The following is a 22,444-nucleotide window of genomic DNA, read 5'->3' on the forward strand; positions in this document are numbered from 1 at the left end:
GAGCGAGCCGGGGCAGTCGCGTTGTGCGCGGCAGGTGGGGGACCCCGCCCCCGGCGCCGCAGCAGTACAACTAGCACCACCAACAGAGTAGGGAGGAGGGTGGAGCAGGCTCAAACAGGGTAGAGAAGGCACGCGGAAGTTTCGTTCCGGGGAGTCAAAGCCAAGCCACGCTTCTCTCACACGCGCGCACGCACGCACGCACGCACAGGCAGCGCTCCCTCCCTCCCTCCCTCCCTCTGTGCACATCGCATCGGCGGGGCTGGCCTTTTCTCTCTCCTCCCTCCCCCTCACACGCTTTGCCTTTGCCCACGAAAAGGACAACCAACCCGGAGCGACGCAGCCAGGCAGGGGTGAAGAGAAGAGAAGAGAGGAAAAAAAAGGCGTGAGTCCCCCCTCCCTCCCCCTTTTGCTCCAGTCGCCGCCGAGATCCGCCCCGCGCCCGCCCCCGCCGAGGTGAGCGCCCCGCCCGCCGATCCGCGCCGCCCGGTCCCGCCGGCTGTTCCGGATGGCTATCCCATCCCCGCCTCCCTCTCTCTCTCTCTCTCTCTCTCTCTCTCTCTCTCTCTGGATTGAGTAGTAGCCGCCGCTGCGGCCGGGAGCGGGGGTTTTGGCGGGCTCCCGGCGGCGAATTCGACGCCGCGCGCGGCCGCGGGCTCGGGAGTGCGGTGGCGTGTGTTGCGGTGGTTTGACGGGGGGTTTTGGCGCCGCTCCTCGTCCTCGATTTCCGGGGGGCCTCGCGCGCGCGCGCGAGCCGGCAATGCGATTTCCGGGTCGAATTCCGCGAATCTCCTCGCCGGAATGCGGCTGTTCGAGGATTTTTTTTTCTTTTTTGGTGGGGGTGGGGGGTTTCGGCTGGGAATTGGGATCTTACGTTCCTTTTACTGGTTCGTAACCGGCGCGTCAGCCGCTGCCGTCGACGGAGGGTTCATGCCCAGTGTGGTTTAGTTTCGGGATTTTTGACTGGGTTTAGGTGTCGTGTCCGAGAATAGGAGAAACTTGGAAGGATTCTATTGACCGTTCCCTCCCTCGCCCGTGTAAGTCGTGCGATGGATGGCAACTTGTGCGAACGATTCTGACTGATGGTAATTTTCTATGATTTTTCCAGATAGGCATCATTCCCAGCATCGGGTTCTACGGAGGAGGCGCCGGTTTGGACATCTGATCCATTTGGAGGGTATTGACCGCTTCAGAGCTAGAGCTCCTCTGGCCTGTGGGCGGCTGCTGGATTGGTCAATATAATACGCTCTCTGGTCTTGGAGATGATGCCATTGTGAGCACAAGATGGATTCCGCGAGAAGTTGGTTCCAGAAGTTCCAGCCGCGGGACAAGTCCAAGAGCCCGGCGGTGCCTGCCAGCCATGGGAAGGATCCCGGGAAGCCCCCCGTCGACGACGCGCCTTCTAGCGCGACCAAGCAGAAGGTCGCTGCGGCAAAACAGTACATTGAGAACCACTACAAGACTCAGATGAAGTCCTTGCAAGATAGGAAAGAGAGGTAGGCTGGCAACTTAAATGTTTGGCGCGCTTTCCCCTGCTTTAGCTGTGGATTTAGGTACTTGACTCCATCTGGTTCAATAAATCCTACCATGCCGCGGAGTAGGAAAACGACAAGCACCCTTCTTGTTGCTATTACCGAGCAGGATGCTTATTAACACACATCACATGCCATGTTGGGATTGGAATGGTAAACACCGATTCAGGTTGTTAAGATGAAGTCCTTGGGCCACACAAGTTGTCGGGACCTTGTCACCGCCATAAATAGGAGTTCCAATGGATTAAAGCTCTAGCTCCAAATTAGGTACATAGCTTGAATGGTTTGTTGAGTCCTCCAGTTGCACAAGTGGCTTAGTAAAACATTTAATTCACTACCAGATATGACTTGTAATTGGTCTTCAGGTTTGATATATTAATCTCAAAACACTTCGCTCAAGGTGATTAATATACCCATTTTGAAAGCCGTCTAGCCGTCCTTTTCAGAGATTTTGGTTGACACCATCACTGTTAATTTCCGCATTGTGAATGCACAATTTTGATAACCTGCGTCTGATTGTTTATTTTGTTCTCAGTTAAAACTTGTATCAACATTACTCCCTGAGATGTATATTTTGCATCGATTGTAACTTATTTCAATCTGCTTCATGCTTTGATGTGCCACTTCTGTTTGAGACTAATTTACTGGCTACAATTTAGTCATCATCCTGATCTGATATCTTTGTCTTCTTTTAGGCGCTGGATGCTGGAGAGGAAATTACAGGATGCTGAAGTTCCTGCAGAAGAGCAGAACAACATTCTAAAACATTTGGAGAAAAAGGAGACTGAATATATGCGTTTGCAAAGACACAAGATGGGGGTTGAAGATTTTGAACTTTTGACAATTATTGGAAGAGGTGCATTTGGAGAGGTACCTCTCAGTTTGGTCCCTGTTGTTTATTTATATGTTTAACCTCCTATGTGGCATGATTTCTTGGTCTTCTAATTCTGGTTGTCAATAGTAGATTCAGAAGGCCAATATTGGGCTTGACACTATTGCTCATCCTACCTTTTCCCCATAAACATGATCTCTTATGTAATCACAAAATTGTGCTGCGCTGTGCTCCCTCTATACTTGCCGCTCAACACGGAACGTCCTGTGTATTCTTTGTCTACAAGCATGCCCATGTGTCATTGTTCTTTAGGCTGTAAGGTGACCTAAGGCGAGCACCCACCGCCCTGATGCCTAAGCGACTAAGGCAGGAAAAATTGCAAGGTGCTGCTAGGGTGCCTTGCCACCTAAGCGTCCAAGGCAGGACGCCTTAAAACAATGTCCTACGTTGCTACGGAACCACAATATGATTGTAGTTGTATTGGATTAAGAGTATAGAACAACCAACACACTTGCAACACTGCGAAGAAAAACTCAAGCAAGCAGCAACACTGGCCTTGCGTAACTGCAGCGGCCATGGGAGCACCAGTGCAAGATTTGAAGCGGCAGAGCCATGTCTGGATTTTGAAATTTGAAAGCTAGGATGATTGAGATTGGAACCATGAGTTGGTTGCGAGATCTTTTGGGTTTCTACTCTAGCCAACCCCAACTTGTTTGGGACTAAAGGGTTTGTTGTTGTCGTTGTTGATGATGATGATGATTGAGGTTGGAAGGAGGGCCGGCCGGAAGACATGGATTGGGGAGTAGCCGCAGCAGGGAAAACAATTGGTTGGCAGATTGACTGGCTTGTTTGTCTCGTAGTTTTTCCCCCCGTACTTATGAAAGACTTCCCCATTCGAAACATGCGTGAGGTGGTAGCTTGTTGGTTTGACTGAGTTGGGTGTAGAGGCAAGTGCGAGGTTCGAGGCTCCCCGACTGCATTATTTCTGTTTGTTTTTTAAAAACAGAAGGGGTCCTAGATAGACGAGGGAAATTGAGGTGGAGTTTGGGGGGACTCACCGCTACCACCAACTCCAATTTATAAGATGGTGGTGAAGTAGAGATATATAGTCACATAAAAAAGAGCGTGTACCCAGTGCCGAAAGCTCCCACACAAGGTAGGGTTAGCCTTACCCCTTGCATAATAATTCTGCAAGGAGACTGGTTCGAACCCAGGACCTCCAGGCCACAAGTGGAGACTCTACCACTGCGCTAGGCCCGCCCTTCATATATCACACCAGGATAAAAAGAGTCCCTTCATACAAGCATTTCACCTTTCATCCTTTTCAGCAAGAGAACATGAGAATAATGTTTTTGCGTAGTGCAGTTGACCCGTATACTTATAAAGCAACGTTTACATGCTGGCCTGGTTTTGTGGTGTGCTCTGTTCTTCTGATATATTTTCTTTCAGTTATTTCCTATGCCTTCCTATTCTTCTCCAGCTGTGTTGTTCTTTCCCCTGCACTATAAAAATGTGTGCCCAGTTAGCCCGTTACAGCCCAGTTCTTTTACCGGCTTCTATAATAAGCTGCCCCCTCCCTAGCTTAGTTTAGAAGCCCCCCTCCCCCCCATACCGTGGGCGCTTCTTTAGAAGCTCCAACCAATATGGGGGGCGTCTTCTAGAATAAGTTGGGGAGGGGGCGGCACTGTCATAAGCCGCCAAAAGAACTGGGCCGTATGTAATAAAGTAACCATCGCCAGTTATTTGTACTTTTTTGGTCATCGCTATGTGCGTCATGTTTAATGTCATTCTGAATTGTGATTATGCAGGTGCGTCTTTGTAGAGAGAAGACCTCTAAAAGTGTATATGCAATGAAAAAGCTTAAGAAATCTGAAATGCTTCGTAGGGGCCAGGTAACCGTGTACGGTTTATCCTTTTTTTGTATTTTCCATTTCTGGTTATATGCTGTCCTCTGACACAGTGTCATGTTTGTACACATTTCAGGTGGAACACGTCAAAGCCGAAAGAAACCTCCTTGCAGAAGTCGATAGTGCGTACATAGTAAAGCTTTACTATTCTTTTCAAGATGATGAGTTCTTGTATCTCATCATGGAGTACCTTCCTGGTGGTGACATGATGACTTTGCTCATGCGCAAGGACACTCTGACAGAAGATGAAGCCAAATTTTACATCGCAGAAACTGTACTAGCAATAGAGTCCATTCACAAGCACAATTACATTCACAGGTATCGTGTATAACCGTTCTCTTGCTCTGTTAATAATTCTGCCGCTTAGGTAATCTAAGATATATTTTTGTGTTTCTTCTGTCAGGGATATCAAGCCAGATAATTTATTGTTAGATCTCAGTGGTCACTTGAAGCTTTCTGACTTTGGATTGTGCAAACCTTTGGATAGCAGTAATTTTCCAAATTTGAATGAACCGGATTATACACCTGGAAAGGGTGCTAAACCTTTACCCGATAACACCAGTCGATTAACTAACTCTTCTGCACCGAAGCGTACGCAGCAGGAGCAGCTGTCACATTGGCAAAAGAACCGTCGGATGTTGGTAAGTAACACATCTAGGATGGAATCAACTTATTGATGGTTGGGAAACAGTATTAACAATGTTATGATGCCATGTCTAATAAGTTGATATATTAATGTTTGTAGTACACTTCTATGGGCATACTTGGTTTCATGCCTTGTTTTGCCTTGCCAAAATAGTTTGTAGAAATGTGGTCCCCAATTTTCTGGCTCCATGAATGTTGGCAGGATTTGACTGAATTTGGCAAGGTATTATCTTGTCTCTAATGTTGATAGCAAATCAATCACTATCCTAACGCACCTTGCCAAAATTTGGCACAGAATTGGCAGAAAACCAACCTTCATACCGAAACATGGCAACTTTTGACATTGCTGAAATGTTGGCTTGTCAACTTGGGGCATCAAACAAGACAGACCCTATGGTCCTAGCAGGCTTTATGCTATCTTCGTATTTCCTAGGCATCCATTTTCTTGGCCTCCTACCTTGCAAAAAACCATATCAAATTTCAACTTTTTATCTATTGTTTCGCTGAAAATGTGTCGGAGCTATTTTGAACATGAATCTTTCTCAAGGAAGAACTATGAGAAATTAAGAACACAGAAACATTAACATAAACATAAGCTGTCCGGATCTAAGGAGGCATGGTTTTGGTGTAACATGCCAATCTTCACGGTGTTGAACCTAGTCAAATCCAATTTCATGATGTTTTTAAATAAAGTGTTTGCTCAGCTCAAGAAACCCAGTTACCTTCCTTCAGTGGGGCGATATACTATTGCAAGGAAATCAAATACCTCATATTCTAAGCTTGAACTTCTAGTGGGTTGTGTAAATGATGTATTATGGTACTTCTTGATAAACATTGGTTTTTCTTATGTGGGATTTGTATCTTGACTTGGCTTTTCCTTTCATATCTGTTGTCTATGATTTGCTATGTTAACAAGCGAGTATGCCCCACTGGCATAGCTAACATGTTGGTCATTCTTGTGTCATACAGGCGTATTCTACAGTTGGTACTCCTGATTACATTGCTCCAGAGGTTCTATTGAAGAAAGGATATGGAATGGAGTGTGACTGGTTAGGTTTCTTATCTTGTAATGATTTTCTTTAGTCGTTAAACTTCTTAATTTTCATTGCACATGCTTTATGTATTAAATGGATTTTTGGTCTCACATTTCTTTCTTTATTAGGTGGTCCCTTGGTGCTATCATGTATGAAATGCTAGTTGGTTATCCCCCGTTTTATTCAGAGGATCCAATGTCGACCTGCAGAAAGGTATGTCTCTCACACAGGCTTCATGAATCAATCACTGAGGATGTTTATTTGGTTTGGCATCTTCAGCCTATGTAACGCTTGCCAGACTCGCACGAGACTGACTTTAGTCAAATCTGTAACACATAGGACAGGGCAAAATGCATAGATGCACCATAGTAGTGTGAATTGCCTGTAGTTTTACTACCCTGTGGATAGATTCTGATAGTTGTAGCTGGTCACTGCAGCTCATATCTACTCCCTCCGTTCCAAATTACTCGTCGCAGAAATGGATGTATCTAGAACTAAAATACATCTAGATACATCTATACCTGCGACAAGTAATTCGGAACGGAGGGAGTAGTTCCCTACTATACACCTTATATGGACTATATTATTCATTGCATTCATGATATTGGGTTTACCCTGTTTAGTGTTCTGTAGTAGGAATTTGTATCCAACAATTCACCTAACTTGTTCATTGGCACACAGAATACTTGTATAACTGTACAAAAATGCAATCTGATCTGTTTGATGCTCTTTTTTGTTCATCCAGATTGTGAACTGGAGAAGTCACCTGAAATTTCCTGAAGAGGCAAAGCTTTCTTCTGAAACTAAGGATCTCATTAGCAAACTTCTCTGTAATGTTGAGCAGAGACTTGGAACAAAAGGAGCCCATGAAATAAAAGTGTGTCCCTTACCTTGGTTCTACACAGTACACCCTCATTTCTCTCAGTTACCTGCTTAGCTGATAACACCATGTCATCCACTTCAGGCACATACATGGTTTAGAGGTGTCCAATGGGAAAAGTTGTATCAGATGAAAGCTGCTTTCATACCAGAAGTTAATGGCGAGTTGGATACTCAGAACTTTGAGAAATTTGAGGAGGTAATATTCTGTGGTTCCACTTTGTATATCTTTCTAGACAATATGCATTAATAGTATTTCCTGCTCCAGACACTTGATGGTTTCTGCGGTGCATGACAGTCGATAACCAAAGTGGCTTGAAGTATGTTCCCACTTCTTTTTGGTGCTGACGGTGGTCTGTCATGCATTGACTGTTGGCATGGCTCACAGTTATGCAGTGGCTAACTTAAGAGATTCCAGAATGCTGTGCGTTTTATATTTCCGAGCAGTAAAATATGCATCTACTGCAGTTGCAGTTCGCATGGAAGCTGCTAATAACCTTCTTTTTTACCTGTTTTCACCTTTTATTTTTAGTGGTTTGCACTTTTAATTTTACAATACACTTAATTGACACAGGGAAAACACAACTTTTAAAATATGGGCCATGTTTCCCATGTACCTACTACTTAGATAGATCTCCATGATAAATGCTGTTGAGACTTGAATTAGAACTGTGTCGAAAGCTCAAGGTGTCATGCTTACATTTACCTTTGTTTCAACTATATTTTTACAGACTGGAGCACAAGTTCAGAGTTCATCTAAGGCGGGTCCATGGAGAAAGGTATGCCTGAATTCAACATGAAATGCAGCATGCATTTTTGGCTTAAAAATAATGATGTCATGGGAACATTGAGTTCACTCATGTTCAGCTTCATGTCGGCACTAAAGATTTTTTTTTCTTCCAGATGCTTCCATCCAAGGATGCAAATTTTGTTGGATACACGTACAAGAACTTTGAAATTGTGAATGACGATGAAGTTGCCGGGATTGGTTAGTCTCTCTTGACTGCACTATTGCCTTTGGCCTTGGGATTTTGTATTCTTAGTTTGTTAGTTTTAGAATTGAATCGTGCTTTTATGCAACAGCCGAGCTGAAGAAAAAGAGTTCCAAATCAAAACGGCCAACCATCAAGACATTGTTTGGTAACTAGCACTGGCCAGTATTTTACATTTGGTTCCCCACCTCACCATTTATTGATCACGATCCATTTACCTTTGTTCGTATTGAAACAGAGAGCATGGATGAAGATGAACCTGTGCACGGCAGTTTCTTAAATATGTTGCCCCATAAGGAGGGACAACCTTCTTCTCACTCAAGCGCCCCACCAGAACAATACCAACCTCGACGTAAATAGGATATGGAGGTTTTGAAAAGTAAACCACAGAAAAGTAAAAGAGAGGAAAAAAAACTGTTGCCTTTTGGTCTTGGTGTTACCCCGTCCAGCTTTTGTAAATCCTAACCGATGCTTTCTTTTTAGTGAATTTGTTAAAACAAAATCCATCCCCTGTCTCCAAAATAGTATGGTGTTTGATGTTAGCAGTGATGCCTGTTCGGTTCGCCGTATGTTGGGTTGACAGTCTCGGCGATGGGTCCTCGGCTATTACTGGCTACAGCATAAGTGTATACTTGCTACCAGCTCTGACGAGCATGTGTATTACAATTGAATTCACCTCTGCTTTTCTGAACCTTTCGAAGAGATTTTTATAGCTTACAGTAAAACTGACTGATATGGTTATCAAGATCTTGACAGGCAATGATGATTTGTGGGTTACGTTTGTTCTGGTTTTGGCTTACCGAACCCTTTATTCCAACCATGTCGCCTGTTTGCTTTGGTGCTTCTATATGTGCGTTATGAGTTCTGAAACTTGTAATTTCGGGCACTGGCTCAGTTGCGGAATCATTTGAATGCAAATGCTTGGAACAGGCGAGGGTATTTCTTGCCCGTGTGTGGAGAGTAACATGCTGAGTACGGCCCACCATTTGCATTTCTTCGTCAAAAGCGAAACGAGAAATGTGTACGCCAGGGGGGCAGGGACCAATATTCTCACTTGAAGCCAGCATTTTCGCGTCAAAAGAGAACAATGAGCTATCTTTCGAGCTAACCAGAGCTGAAGATGGAGGCATGGGTTTTCACATCGTTTTGCCAGCTTCTGTCTGTCACAAGGCTATAATACTGTACAAAGAATGTTCATGCATGTATGTACTGCCTCTGTTCTGAAGTATAAGATGTTTTGGATATTGCAATATGGATTTATATACGGACTGAAATAAGTGAACAAACACACTAAAACACGTCTATATGCATCTGATTCGTAAAAAATAAATATAGAATGCCTTATAATTTGGAACTGACGGAGTATTTAGTAGAAACTTGCATTTTACATTTTGTATTACCACTTGCGACTTGTGCGGAAATTACAAAAAACCTTTCTGCAAAATAAGCTGTGTATCTTGTATTGCAGCCTTCTGTATAATAGCATTTTTTAAATACATTTTTTCATAGCTTGCAAAATATCTTATCATTTAACAAAAATAAGACACAGCTGTCTATCGTAAATAAATGACTTTTAGATCCACAAAGTGAGTAGTATAAAATTTTAAAAGAACACGAGGAAAAAATGGTACCATTATACACACACACATATTTATTTAAATAAAAGATCATACTCCCACTAACATATGTGAATAAAACAATTGGTAAAACACAAATTAAAAAACCGTTTCACTAGCTACAACATCATTACGAACGAAGGGAGGGAGTACTGTCTTTTGCTAATGCCAGAAGAAAAAAGTTGGGCCCAAAGCCTATGTATGTTTTCCCCATTTATCCCTTCTTGTTGGACTACAAACACTTACGGTTTGAACTCTCATTCATAGAGCTTAACTCATCAACACTAATGAGATTCCTCGAGTATGGATATGACTCATGAAAACTAGGCCACCTTATGAGGTGAAGACTCAAAGGAGTACAAGACCCCCTCACGAAGGTGGACACGACATCAGACGATGTGGCATGGCGAAAATGATGAGGGAACTCGACGACTCGACTTTCCGCATCGGATTCATACAAGGCACGATCCACAACCGGCGATGCTTAGCTTCAGCAGCTATGGGCTGCCCATGGCACCGAGCTACATCAACACGCCTGCTGGCTCCATGTGGCCAATCTCCATCCGCGCCAAACTCAATGAACCAGAGCTCCTTTTAGCTCCTTCGGCACATACAGTTTATACAACACGGGGAATCAAAACCAAACAGGTCACAAAATTAGCCGAATTGCCCGATGATACGGGTAACAATAAAAGGTTAGGGATGGGGATATGTCGAAAATTTGATAGTTCGAGGAATAATATACCTTGTTTTTGTGAAAGGCTCTAAAGCCATATATTAAATATCACAAGTCCGTACAAAAACACCCTTACAGAAAAAACATCACATTGAAATTATGAGGGGTGTCAAAGTTTTCTTCCTCCTGCATCCACTGACGACTCACTGTGAGCATAGCTCGATGCCGCCTTTGAGCCTCCACCTCAGCGGGACAAAACTTGTTTAAAATCAGGAGCTTGTAGAAGCAACAACCAGAAAGTTGTTGATGCAGACCATGAGACGCCGGTGACTGCGATCAGCGAAATAAGTTTCCGCCCTAGAGAAAAAACGCCGAAAAGATCCTATGGAAACTCCGAGGACCAAGAAAGCGATATGAATCCAAACGAATCCATCAGATCCTGGGAGGCCTGTCAAAGACATAGCTCTAGACACCCTCCGGTGTCGGCAACAAGCACACCAATGAAACGGGGAAAGGGCAAGGAGGAGATTATCCATATACTTGGACAACACAACTGCCTCACACCTGAAACTAGACACGAACACTCTCCAAAGAAACCAGAGACAAATCACAAATGCCACTGCACGCCATATTCGAGTCTGATGTCAAGCTCATCGTTGCCCACGACCATGCACCAACGCCCTCTTCTCCAGTGACCTAGCCAGGCGGGGCTGCCGTTGGAGATTATCGCGTTGGATCACCATCGATGTTGTCGAGCATCGCCTGTCGACAACCGCACCTCGGCTACTCATCTCCGTCGCCGACCCATGGTAGCCTACTAACTCCTCCAGAGTAGGCCCACCACGATCAGCAACCTCCCGATGGTGCCAACGCTGTGCGGCCTTTTCCTAGTGATGCACCCTGGCGATGGAGAGAAGGGGAGAAGACGGGGTGGCGGCTAGGGTTTCAGTCGCCCGCCTTGCCCCTCTCCCACGAAGTGGTTTCTAATGCGTGCTCACGCGTAGTAAATATACTTATCTCCATGATTTTCGATGTACAAAGTCGTGTGACTAGACCTGGGTATTCCTCGGGCCGACCCCCAAAACCTGAGGTCGGCCCGATCCAAAACAACTAAACATTGCACTTTTCATATTAAACCTATATTATATCAATATTTTCTGATTTTTGTTTGAGTAACAGCTATATTTGCTGATTTTTTGAGGTGTTAGTATATTTTCTGATAAAACCCTAATTTTGAGGCAATTCAGGCTTTTGGACCAAAACTGGAGCCCGAGCCCGGCACGTCCCTTGGGCTTCGGGTTCAGGCCGGGCTGCCCATGCCCCTACAGCGAACCACTCGGCCCAGCGCCAGGCCCAGATACCGCGGCGAGCCAAGCCGGTGAATTTTCCCATCTCAGCTTCTACCGAACCCATCTCCGCGGACCTTCTTCTCCATCCCTGCCTGCCTCATCGTGGACCGGCCGGCGAAGAAGACGACGGTACGAGCTCGCGCCACCACCACCCCGACCAGGCGACTCAAATCCCAACCCCTCTTCACTCGACCGCCGCCCCAGCTCGAGGCCCCCCTCGAATTTCCTTGCCGCCGCCGCCGCCGCTGCTGTTTTCCCCTTCTCCCCACTGGTATGGCCGCGTGATCTGGCCAGGGTTTGGATGAAGGAACGGAAGCCGGCGGCCTCCTCTGCGTTGGCCCGGATCCTCGCCACCTGCGCGTCCCAGGTGCCCGCCCGCTCGCTCCTCCACTCGTTAATCCCCCCCTCTTCACCTGCCGACAAGTGTGATGGTTCGTTCACTCGTTATTAGCTATTTAGTACTAATGCGCCGTAGCAGGATCGGGGATCAGAATTCCCTAGTTTAGTTTTGGTTTGCAGCAAGTGGTCACGGGCTGGTGGTAGATTTGGGAGGTTTCCCCTTGCAGATTGGTTTGCTGTTGCTGCTGGGAAGATCACGATGGGTGATATACATACACTGTTGTAATTAGTGTCTCTTTGCTACCCGGTGCTAGTACTTCGCTAAAGGTAGTTTGTTGCTACCGGATTGTTAGGAGCCTGTTATAGGGGTCTAATTTGATCTGTGTGGGTGTTGGCTTAGTCCTGGCGTCCTTTAGTGCCGGTTACCGAACCGGCACTAAAGGGCCTTACGAACCGGTGCTATTGCCCGGTTCTGCACTAGTGTGATTTTGGTTTTCGGCTATGAGGAGGATGCCTGCTGCTTAGTTGTTTGCTCCTCTGCCCTTGGGTGATTATATTTAGGAAGTGCACTTCAATCTGTTAATTACCCCTAATTTTGTTGCTGCTGATTTTCATATGTTGTTACACTGAATCGAATAGCATGATATGAATGGTAGCTAAGTAGGAGTGAACTGGAAGTATCCATACACATTCCCCAATATCTTTTTTTGAGAAACATAGTACAAATGTAGACGTTCACAAAGACGTGCATACACTCACCCCTATGGACGCACACACGCACACCCTACCTGTATGAGCACTTCCGGGAAACCGAGCCGGCAAATGTTGAGATAGATGAAGTCACCACAGGCACTTCTTACTCGATAGGAACATCGGCTCCCATTGAATGAACATCGCCAAAAAGCCTGGAATAAATTCAGGAAAATGCGAGCACGGACTTGAACCCGGGTGGGTTGGTTCCACCACAAGGAACCTAACCATCTGAGCTACGCTCACTTCACCCCAAAGAAATAGTTTGACATTGAAGGGTTATGTAACTTACTAACTTGCTGTACTGGTGATACCATATGCAATTCAAATTGCTAGCGCCAACTGGCTTGGTGAAGATGAGTAAATACTCAATAACCTTATGATCTGGTCTTTTTTTGTTTTATAATGTCGCGAGTGTTCTATTTATCAGCTATGCTATGCAGGCAAAAGATTATGGGAGATGCATAGCAGCAAAGGTCCCTGAGATTGAACATAATATGTGTTCTAAGGAGTTTCTAGCACTCAGAGCATGCATGCAAACTGCGGTAATCTTCCCATTACTAAGAAAATAGTTTGGTTGTATCAAATCATACTGTTACAACTTTCACCTGTACAATTAAGCACCCAATTCAAATGGAAATGGCCTTTGGTTGTTCTAAATAAATCACTGTTTTCTTCTTGGCCAACAATCAACTTCTCTACCCATTTTTGTTCCTCCTCTTGTTTGTTTATTTTTTTTGTTCCACTGCTGCTGCGTACTCCGTCCATCTTCCCCCTATGACCATGCCATTTCCACCATCGCCGGTGAGGTTTTGGGGTGGATGGTGACTCTCTGCACCTGTGGGGCTTAAAGGGATAACCCGTTGGGGGTGGCAGGCCGTCTTGGCATGTCAAGAACATCGGTTGGTAGATAATCTGGGAGAGATGTTGGTGGTGGTTGATACTAGGAGGCAGATCCAGCAGTAATATAGCGGCGGAAACAGGGAAGATGGCGGGGGCAATGGATTAGATAGCGACTGGTGAGAGAGGGGGATGAGGGAGCTGCTGGTGTTGGTGCTGGATGGCAGGCCTCGTGGCGCTAGAGCGACTCTTGTGATGCAGGGGGCAGCGGACCTTGGGGAATGGGTGGCAGTGAGGATGGGATGTTCGGGAGGTGAGAGCAGGGTGAGAGAAGTCTAAAGAGTTGAGGGCTAATCTTGGTCCCATGGCCAATCGGAAACACTGTCAGTGTGCAGTTCCTGAATTAATTTATGTTGTTGATTAATATACAGTCCCTAAATTAATTTATTTTTGTCAATTCATATACAGTCCTTACATTAATTTATTTTTGTCGATTCATAGGCTTACGGATTTAAATTTGTATTTGGTTTATAAAAGACTGCTTACAATCTGTGTAATCGTTTCATGCTTGAAAGTGGATCTATCTTCCTGTCCTAACTTTCATTACTCTGTCCTCAAAGGTCAAGAATAAGGCTTGAAGTTCAAGGCGTTTGGAGTTTGGTGTTAACCACCTTTCAGTGTGATCAGTGTGCTCTCAGGTGAGTCTAGCTCTGTATTTTACGACTCAAAGAAAATATGGATATCATGGTGTTTTATAACCATGTAATAAGAAAAAGAGCTGTGCATCATGCTGACAACAGCTCCCTTTTGTATTATGTTGGTAAACTGCAAGATCACTAATTGACAAGCTTGAAATAACAAATGAATTGTGCACAATCAGATGCAAGGAGGTTTGAGCAGCCCTGGTGCGCTCTCTCACGCTTATGTACAACATCCTCCGCTACGGTGTGACATTCCAGATATTAAGGGGCTATTCTATGATGATGCGAATAAGTTTCTTGTAGCCCCAACAGCTGATCGGGTATTTGAATATCTAATTAATCGACTTTACATTTCCGCTAGATACTTGGTTATCACAAAGTAAATTGGTTACATTACTGCAGATATTATACTGGAAGATAGCTGCATCTACTCAATCTGGACCTCCAAACTCTGATCCAATTAATGAAGGCCCCATCTTATCAGTTCGATTTTCTCTGGATCAGAAAGCCATAGGGATTCAGCGATCCAGTCATGAGGTCGAGTTTAGAAATAGAGAAACAGGGGAAGGCTGTAGTAAGAAGTGCAGAGCAGATTCTGAGACCATACTGGGATTTTTCTGGACTGACTGTCCCACTTGTGATGTCATAATTATAAAAACAAGGTTTGTAAAGGTGTTGCTGCTACAATATAAATAGCAGAAACTTTATATGTTCTGCATCCAAATATCCAATTAGCCTATTGTCACAGGCTCACAGCCACAGGAGCATTTGTAAGATGAACCAATTAGTCATGTTCTTATTTTGGGACTGACTTCATTCATATTTTAATTCTATGTAGAAGGAAGCTATCCTGTTCTTTGGTTCATTTTTTGTGAAATGTGTCTCTATTGCAGTGGGCTAGATCTGCTTGTCTATGAGCCTCAATCAAATGCTCTTCGGTTAGTGGAGTCAAAAAAGTGCAGTGCCACCTGGTATCTTTACACTCATGAAAGCAGGTTGCTTCTTCTTGCATCTGGAATGCAATGTACGCTGTTCACTGGATATCAGGTAATGCATTATGCACCCATTGAAGATAACATGCCCCAAAGAAACAACTCTGATGAGGATTGTTTTTATACATGTTGATTGGTATTTAACTTTTCTTAACCATGCTCATTCTGGTGGGCTGATGCTGTAGTTGCGCTTTAAACTTTAAAGCAGATTCCGAGCTGAGACATTTTAAAGTAATCTTTGTGTAGTAGAGTGCAGGGCTGGGACTTTATTTTGAACTTACTTTCTATTTCCATTAAATTGACATGGGTCATTGATTTAACATCTAAACTGTATGCTAACTTTTATGTATGGTTCTAACAGTTTTCTGCTGGTGGGATCGTCAAATTGCCTAAGTTTGAGATGGTGATGTCTAAATCCGAAGCAAATAACAAGCCTGTCCTAGCTGCTGCTGATGTTCACATTGTAACAGTGTATGCTTTCTGTCCCTCTTTTTTTTTTCTTTTTTCCTTTTTTACAAATTTCACATAAATCCCAATAACATTTCCCAAATTTGGCAGGTATGGTAGGATTTACTGCTTGCAGCTGGATAGAGTCGGCATGGCATTGAACCTGTACCGATTCTACCGTGATGCTGTTGTCCAACAGGTTTGAACGATATGTGCCGATCTCCAATTTCTTTTCTTAAGAAATACATGTCATGTTCAGATAGTTTCTTTCCGAGTTAGGTGTCTGTTTCAGTTTGTAGATTCCGATAATAAGTTCAGTAGCATTTATTTAATATTTATGAAAATTACCACCCCTCGTCATGTCCGCCACATATTCTGCAATGACTTTAATTTAAGGTGATTAAGATTAAGGTGACAGGGATCTCTTGTGTTTTCATTATCTTGTGTAACTATCCACTTGCTGGTATGATTGCTGACGTGTGACTCATGGTGGTTGCCTGACTTGAGATAAAGAACAGAGGAGAGGCACAAGAGGAGGAGACGAGTTTTTTGTTTATTCGTCAGCCGCCGATTCAATCACAGCTTGCAAGCCCTTGTAGCCAACCGAATACACCCTGACACATAGGCCTCACATGCACACCATGCTGCGGCACCACTTTCCACCTTCACAACTCATGCTCCATAACAGGGCACTCAAGGGAGAGCGTGAATGTTACCAAAAAAGCGATGTACAATCCCCAACTCCCCTTTAATAGTAAAGACGAGGGTAACTGTTGGAATCATATAGTTCTTATATGGACATGAAGAATAGACTGTAATGTAAGCTTATGTTACACGCTTTGTTTCCAGTGTGTTGTTTCCTTCCCTAGAAAGCTGCGGTAGCTGGAGCTAAAGTTGACACAAGGTCTATGAGTTGTACCTCAGTGCCTCAGTTTGACATCCTGGGCCTGGTTAGGTTGTAGGAAACTACTCAGTTTACATTAAACTGTAGGTCTGTTTACAGTTACATAATTTATAATTAAAATTTAAATGTTCATTTGTCCCTTGTAAGTAAACACTTGTGTTCCTGAAAAGTTATAAACTGCTCTAAGTTTGGCTGAAAAATGCCGTATTGCTGCTTTTGGCAAAGTTCTGCCACTGGGATACCAGCAAATTTCCTTTCAAAATGAGAGATTTAAGGAGTGTCTTAGTCGGTGATCACAAAACCGATTTGCTGGTCTAGGTTCTGAAATCCCTGTTGGGAAATGTTCTTCTATTTCGTCTGTCAAGAAAAAACCGTAGTCCCCTAACTCATAGCTTGTTATTTCAGGGTACTCTCCCAGTATATTCAAGCAGAATTGCAGTTAGTGCAGTTGACAATATAATCATGATCCATCAAATTGATGCGAAAGTTGTCATACTTTACGATGTATTTATGGATTCTTACGCACCAATATCTGCACCACTTCCACTGCTTGTGAGAGGACTGGCCAGCAATAGTAAGCAAGCAGCACAACCTGCAGATCAGCAATCAAGTGCTTATGGCGGGACTTTATATGGAGAAGGTTGGAACTTTCTCATTCCTGACCTCATCTGTGATGCTGAGAATGGGCTACTCTGGAAACTTCATTTAGATCTGGAGGTAAGGAATCGGCAATGGATTATTCCTTGATTAATTCATCCTCAACACAAATACAATTTTCCTGACATGAGTAGCTTGAAATCTCTAGGCTATTGCTGCTAGTACTTCTGATGCTCCTTCGATTTTGGAATTCCTTCAGAGACGAAAGTCTGACCTGAGTATGGTAAAATACGATTTCACTACTTCGTGATAGTTCAGTTTTCGCCATCTATTACCATTGTCATAATATTTCTTATTGAAACTTATGGTTCAGGTTAAGACACTAAGCCTTGCTATAGTTCGAACAACCATCTTGGAAAGGAGGCCAGTAACTTTGGTTGCAAAGGCAATGGATATCATTCTTGATTCATACTCTCGTTCGATGAAAATGGTAGGCGGTGCTGCTGGGGTTAGGAGGACGTCTGAGCAAAACCAACAGTCAAGTTCTCAGCCTGTTGAGGACTCCCGTGTGGTTTCTCAGGAACCTCCTGGAACCATGATTGGACCTGTTATCAACACTGATTCAGCAAGTGGGGTTGAGAGTGGACAGTCACAGTCAAATTCAGGAGTTGAGCATGGAATTGCTAACCTGGCAGCACATGTAGATAGGTCATCTTTAAACACATCCTCTGATTCTGACGGTATTACCAATACATCGAGAGCGGTAAGTCAGGCAACATCAAGTTCCCAGATATCTGACGCCACTGGCAAAAGACCGCAGGTTGTAGGAGAGGATAGCCAACCATTGGCTTCTGGTACATCAATGCAGCATGGAACACATGTTGCTAGTGTGGCAATTTCACCAATTGAAATGGTCCAGTCCGTCTTTGTGCTTGTTGAAGATGAAATGATGGGTGATCCTGCATACCTTATTGCTGTCATCATGGAGTTTTTACGAAGGTACATTTAGTGTTCTTTAAAATTAATTTAGAAGCAACAAAGAAAAGGTACACTAAGTATTGTCCTGTTTTTGTACAGCCTGTCAAAAGCTGGGCTGAAGGCTCCTCCTGACCTTTATGTCATGATGACTGCTTTGCTGGCCTGCAGCAACCGTTATGCTGAAATAGCACTGTTTGTATCGAACAAGGTCAGTATGTTATTCCAACACCATTATTAATGATCAATGTGGCAATTACCATTAAGTAGACTAGCACAATCAATCATGATGTTTGTGTCTAAGAAGTTCAATTTGCTATTCCAACACCACTCTTAATGACCAGTGGGCGATTACCATTAACTAGACTAGCACAATCGATCATGTCGTGTGTGCTGGTGGTTAAATGTATTACCTTTTTTGCTTCATTATTTCAACACCATTATTAATGATCTGTGTGGCAATTACAATTATAATGTCAGGCGTGCTGATGGTTAAATATATTACTGTTTTGAGAAGAAAATTGAAATCACTATATTAGCGCAAGTAGGGTTAAATATGTTGACGAGTATGATTCCAAACAAATTGTTATCTTTCACATGCCTTAAATTTGTATGAATAGTGTCCAATCCAACAAACTTTTTCATCCATCATTGGATGAAAACTATATGAACTAGATGATACCCTGCACATTGTTGTGGGAATGTTTTGCAATATATTTTAATGAGATTTGGTTGTATGGAACATGAATATTTGGAGTAATAATATGAGAACTAAAAATTAAAATACTAACGATTTATTGTGTTTGATTATTGTTTAGTTGTAAAATATTTATTAAATTTGAATAAAATAAAAAATCGCATGCATGTTTGCATGTTGAGGTAGCTTTTACTTATGCATGGGTGCATGTTGAGGTGGGCCTTTTCCCATGCATGTTGAATGATGAGGTGGCATGCTTGCATGTTGAGAGAAATAGGTTAGTGGGGGCTAGCTATTTAGATATAGAAGATAACGTCCAATCCAACATGATTGGAAACGAGCAGAAGCGATTCACTTCTGAAGAAAATACATACGTCAACTGTAGTTTGCAGTTTCCTTTAGGTAGTACTATTAGCCTTTGAATATTGTTTATGAAAAGTTTCAGTTGAGGCTTGTCTCTACTAGCACTGACTATTGTTGAATCCGAGCCTGCACCTGAGTCGTCTGATGACGCCCCCCTGTACTTGAGCTTCGATTGACAGGCCTCTAATTGAGCCCATCAGTTCATTGCACAGATGGAAATTCATTGTGGCCATCAGATTTTGTTAGCACGAATCACTATGCTTTTATGCTTGCACGCTACGATGACTTTTGAGAGTTTTTACCAAAAAAACAAATCGACCTTTTCCACATAAAAGAACAAAACAAATTGACCACTGTCAACTCCCTAAGTGAATGTGGCCAAGAAGTATGGTGTCATTTTGGCGATGGATCAATTCCTGCAGATTCTAGAGCCGTCCAGGGAACTCGCAATGCAGCTCATTGATCTGGGTCGACATCATTCGCTGACAAGGAAGCTGGGAGTCGACATGCTCCGGGAGAGGTGCCTGCACCATGACTACGTGGCTGCATTACTCCAAGACGGGTACTACCTGGAGGCTCTACGCTATGCTCGAAAATACAAGGTATTCGCCTACCCTACTGATGCTATGTTATCTTTGGGTGCTTGTGCTTCTCGATTAGAAAACAACTAAATTATTGTTGAGTGCTTCCCATTTCTGTTTCCATCCATGTATCAACTTGAAAACAACTGATTAGGAAGTGTTATTGTATTCGTTGCAACTTACTACAACCAAGTTTGTTACTCCCTGAGTTGCTGATTGTCTGAAAATCGGTGCTCAAGTTAGTCCATCCTGACTTTGTCTGAATGCTTTGTTCCAACGGGCTGGTTCTGACATGATGATTGGTCCAGGTTATCACCGTGCAGCCTTCCCTGTTCTTGGAGGAAGCCGTGGCCAAGAACATCACGCCGAACCTTGCCGCTGTGCTGAGCTTTTTTGCTGAGCTCACGCCGAGTTTCAAGACGACGTCGGACTATAGCAGATATCGGCACATACTGTCGGAAATGGTCTGAACTATGCATCGTTATTCCGCGGAACGATTCTCTTTTTGATGCTCTTGAGGTTTGGAGGAAGCGTGTAATAATTGATGACTTTGTTCACCCTGTTTAAAAGATTTCTATGCTTGTACTCCGAAGTCATCGTTAATGGTCTCGGTTGCTTTGAGTGGATTTGCTGATTTGGCTTGGCTTTGGTAGCTCGTCTAAAAATTGGTTATAATATACAAGAGCTGACAACGAGTCAATTTCGAGCAGACCTGAAAAGTTTGGTATAAAGAACATAATATATCACGATGCATATTTTCATATTGTATATAGTTGGTATTGTAGATATAAATAATTTTCTTTAGACTTTGTCAAAGTTTGTAAGTTTGATTTCTCAAAAAATCTAGGAGGTGTTTGGTTCCAGAGAAACACCGCAAACGTAAGCATAATGGAATTACGAATTACGCTTGGACTGTAAACGTGAACGAACAAAACTCAAACTTGTGGACTGTAACGTAATCAATTCGTCTCCAGAAAAGAAAAAGGCTAGCAAATCTCAAAGCAGCAGCCACGGCAGGGCTCTCCCTGGGTCTGGCATGATCGTGATTGCTGATGCAGAGGGGCGCCACACCGGGGACGTTGCTGATGCAGTGGGAAGGCTGGCGGCCCACGGGCACCAGGGGTTGAGGGGTTGGTCGGCGACCGCGGCAAGCAGCACGTCCGGCGGCGACACCCTGTAGATATGGTCGTCGCCGATGAACTCCTCGAAGAACAGAAACGACAGGCACCTCGCGTTGCCGAGGATAGAGGGGAGGCAGAGGGGAACAAGAAGGCGGGGCGCTAGGCTCGGGGAGGCGGCAGGCCAGCAGCGCTGAACTCGGGGAGGCGGCGACGTTGCATGACACGGAGGGGGGAGGGGGGGGGGGAGGGCTTGTTGAGTCGTGGGGGCCGGGCCAAAAAAACCTGACAAAAAAGCGCCTAGACCAGCTGGATTGTCGGGCCTACTAAATTGGGACCGAGCCCGACCCAAGCCCGAAAAAGCCCGACACGGCCCGGCTACAGCTAAAATCCTGTTTTGTGCAAGCCCGAGCCCGGTCCGACTTGCCCGGCGGGCTTGATTTTTAGGCCCGAGCCCAGCCTGATGGCATGCTCGGGCTCAGCTCAGCCCGAGATTTTCGAGCCGTCCGGGCCGGGCTGCCCATGGCCAGGTATACCGGTGGGTATCAACCATTAGCTAGGCTGGACCTGATTACGGAGGGACTCGATTACGGACAGACACAACCAAACGCCCGTTAGATTTTTGTTTACATTGTAAACAGATGACGGACGAAAAACGATGAAACAAACGCCTCCCTATATGCACCACATTATGAAACCGAGGGAGTACTTTCTTTTCAAAATATATAAATATGCTTTCTTTCTACAATTTGCCGTCCCAAGTTAAATTAGGAGGTTTGGTAAAATTTGTAGAAAAAAACTACTAATGTTCACAATAATTAGTTGATAACCTTGGATCCATCATGAAAAATAATTACACATTGTATTTATTTTGTACTGTAGATATTGATATTTTTCTATAAATTTCATAAGCTTCCAAAGTTGGACTAAAAACAAAACCAATTACGTAATGTATTTCAAATGGAGTATTTAAACTAGCTCAGTATACCCCCTCCGTTTCTAAATACAAGTCATTTTAGAGATTTCAATGCGGACTGCATACGAATGTATATAGACATATTTTAAAGTGTAGATTCACTCATTTTGCTTCGTATGTAGTCCATACTAGGATCTTCGGCCGGGGTTGGTGGTCGCAGCTTGGGGTGCTGTGGTCGCCACCTACCTCCTGAGGTGGTCATGACCAGGCGCGCTGGTGGCCGCCTCTGTCGGCCTTGTGCCGGGGGCTTGCTGCCTGATGACCTGCATGGGGTCAACGAGCGGGATTGACGGCCGTGATCAGGGGGTCAGGTGAAAGGATCGAGATGGACCTAGAGGGGAGGGGGGGGGTGAATAGGTACAATAACAAATTTTAATTGTTACTTAGCAATTTTAGGCACTAATGCGGAATATGAAAGTGAACCTAACAATTGTAAGTGTAGTACTAAGTGCTAAGCAAGATAAATAAGTAACACAAGTATGTAAGTAAACAAGCACAATATGATATAAGTAAGTGCTAAGAGACAAGTAACCACAAGTAGAGAGTTAGGGTTAGGAATAACCGCAACTCCGGGAGACGAGGATGTATGCCGATGTTCACTTTCTTGGAGGGAAGCTACGTCACCGTTAGAGAGGTGGATGTTACCATGAAGGCACACCAACGCCACGAAGGCTCACCCTATTCTCCCTTTGAGACAACACTATG

At 44.1% G+C, this 22,444-nt stretch overlaps 2 protein-coding genes across 5 annotated transcripts; both read left to right on the top strand.

Annotated features, from left to right (window-relative positions):
• Positions 1–227: 227 nt before the first annotated feature.
• On the top strand, positions 228–8,511 carry LOC125524419 (uncharacterized). Of its 3 annotated transcripts, none has more exons than XM_048689480.2 (14): positions 228–382; positions 1,106–1,493; positions 2,225–2,399; positions 4,170–4,253; positions 4,345–4,586; positions 4,672–4,909; positions 5,883–5,962; positions 6,076–6,160; positions 6,693–6,824; positions 6,912–7,025; positions 7,558–7,605; positions 7,730–7,814; positions 7,910–7,966; positions 8,057–8,511. In XM_048689480.2, the coding sequence occupies exons 2-14, from the start codon at positions 1,282–1,284 to the stop codon at positions 8,176–8,178; spliced, it is 1,674 nt and encodes a 557-aa protein (XP_048545437.1). In that variant the 5' UTR covers positions 228–382; positions 1,106–1,281; the 3' UTR covers positions 8,179–8,511. The 3 variants fall into 3 exon arrangements, 2 of the variants coding, with proteins under 2 accessions (XP_048545437.1, XP_048545431.1); XM_048689474.2 differs by having other exon boundaries at positions 252–453; XR_007290752.2 differs by lacking the exons at positions 7,910–7,966; positions 8,057–8,511 and adding an exon at positions 7,095–7,146 and having other exon boundaries at positions 247–453; positions 7,730–7,764.
• A 2,994-nt stretch (positions 8,512–11,505) lies between these two features.
• LOC125524437 (C18orf8) lies at positions 11,506–20,266 on the top strand. 2 transcript variants are annotated; one of them, XM_048689494.2, is made up of 14 exons: positions 11,506–11,826; positions 12,992–13,093; positions 14,009–14,086; positions 14,269–14,409; positions 14,492–14,751; positions 14,983–15,136; positions 15,443–15,552; positions 15,640–15,727; positions 16,838–17,149; positions 17,238–17,312; positions 17,403–18,028; positions 18,107–18,215; positions 19,487–19,666; positions 19,954–20,266. In XM_048689494.2, exons 4-14 carry the CDS (start codon positions 14,269–14,271, stop codon positions 20,113–20,115), a joined length of 2,217 nt encoding a protein of 738 aa, XP_048545451.2. In that variant the 5' UTR covers positions 11,506–11,826; positions 12,992–13,093; positions 14,009–14,086; the 3' UTR covers positions 20,116–20,266. The 2 variants fall into 2 exon arrangements, with proteins under 2 accessions (XP_048545451.2, XP_048545458.2); XM_048689501.2 differs by lacking the exon at positions 12,992–13,093.
• Positions 20,267–22,444: the final 2,178 nt, after the last annotated feature.

The sequence above is a fragment of the Triticum urartu genome, chromosome 1A, assembly GCF_056163025.1.
Source record: "Triticum urartu cultivar PI428250 chromosome 1A, HENAU_Tu73, whole genome shotgun sequence".
In the NCBI taxonomy this organism is placed as follows: Eukaryota; Viridiplantae; Streptophyta; class Magnoliopsida; order Poales; family Poaceae; genus Triticum; species Triticum urartu.

Coding starts and splice junctions, on each gene's coding strand:
- LOC125524419 (XM_048689480.2), top strand. CDS start 1,282: ATGGATTCCGCGAGAAGTTGGTTCCAGAAGTTCCAGCCGCGGGACAAG. Junction 2,400..4,169: donor GAAGAGGTGCATTTGGAGAG/GTACCTCTCAGT, acceptor GTGATTATGCAG/GTGCGTCTTTGTAGAGAGAA. Junction 4,910..5,882: donor AAAAGAACCGTCGGATGTTG/GTAAGTAACACA, acceptor TGTGTCATACAG/GCGTATTCTACAGTTGGTAC.
- LOC125524437 (XM_048689494.2), top strand. CDS start 14,269: ATGCAAGGAGGTTTGAGCAGCCCTGGTGCGCTCTCTCACGCTTATGTA. Junction 15,553..15,639: donor GATGTTCACATTGTAACAGT/GTATGCTTTCTG, acceptor CAAATTTGGCAG/GTATGGTAGGATTTACTGCT. Junction 18,029..18,106: donor ATCATGGAGTTTTTACGAAG/GTACATTTAGTG, acceptor GTTTTTGTACAG/CCTGTCAAAAGCTGGGCTGA.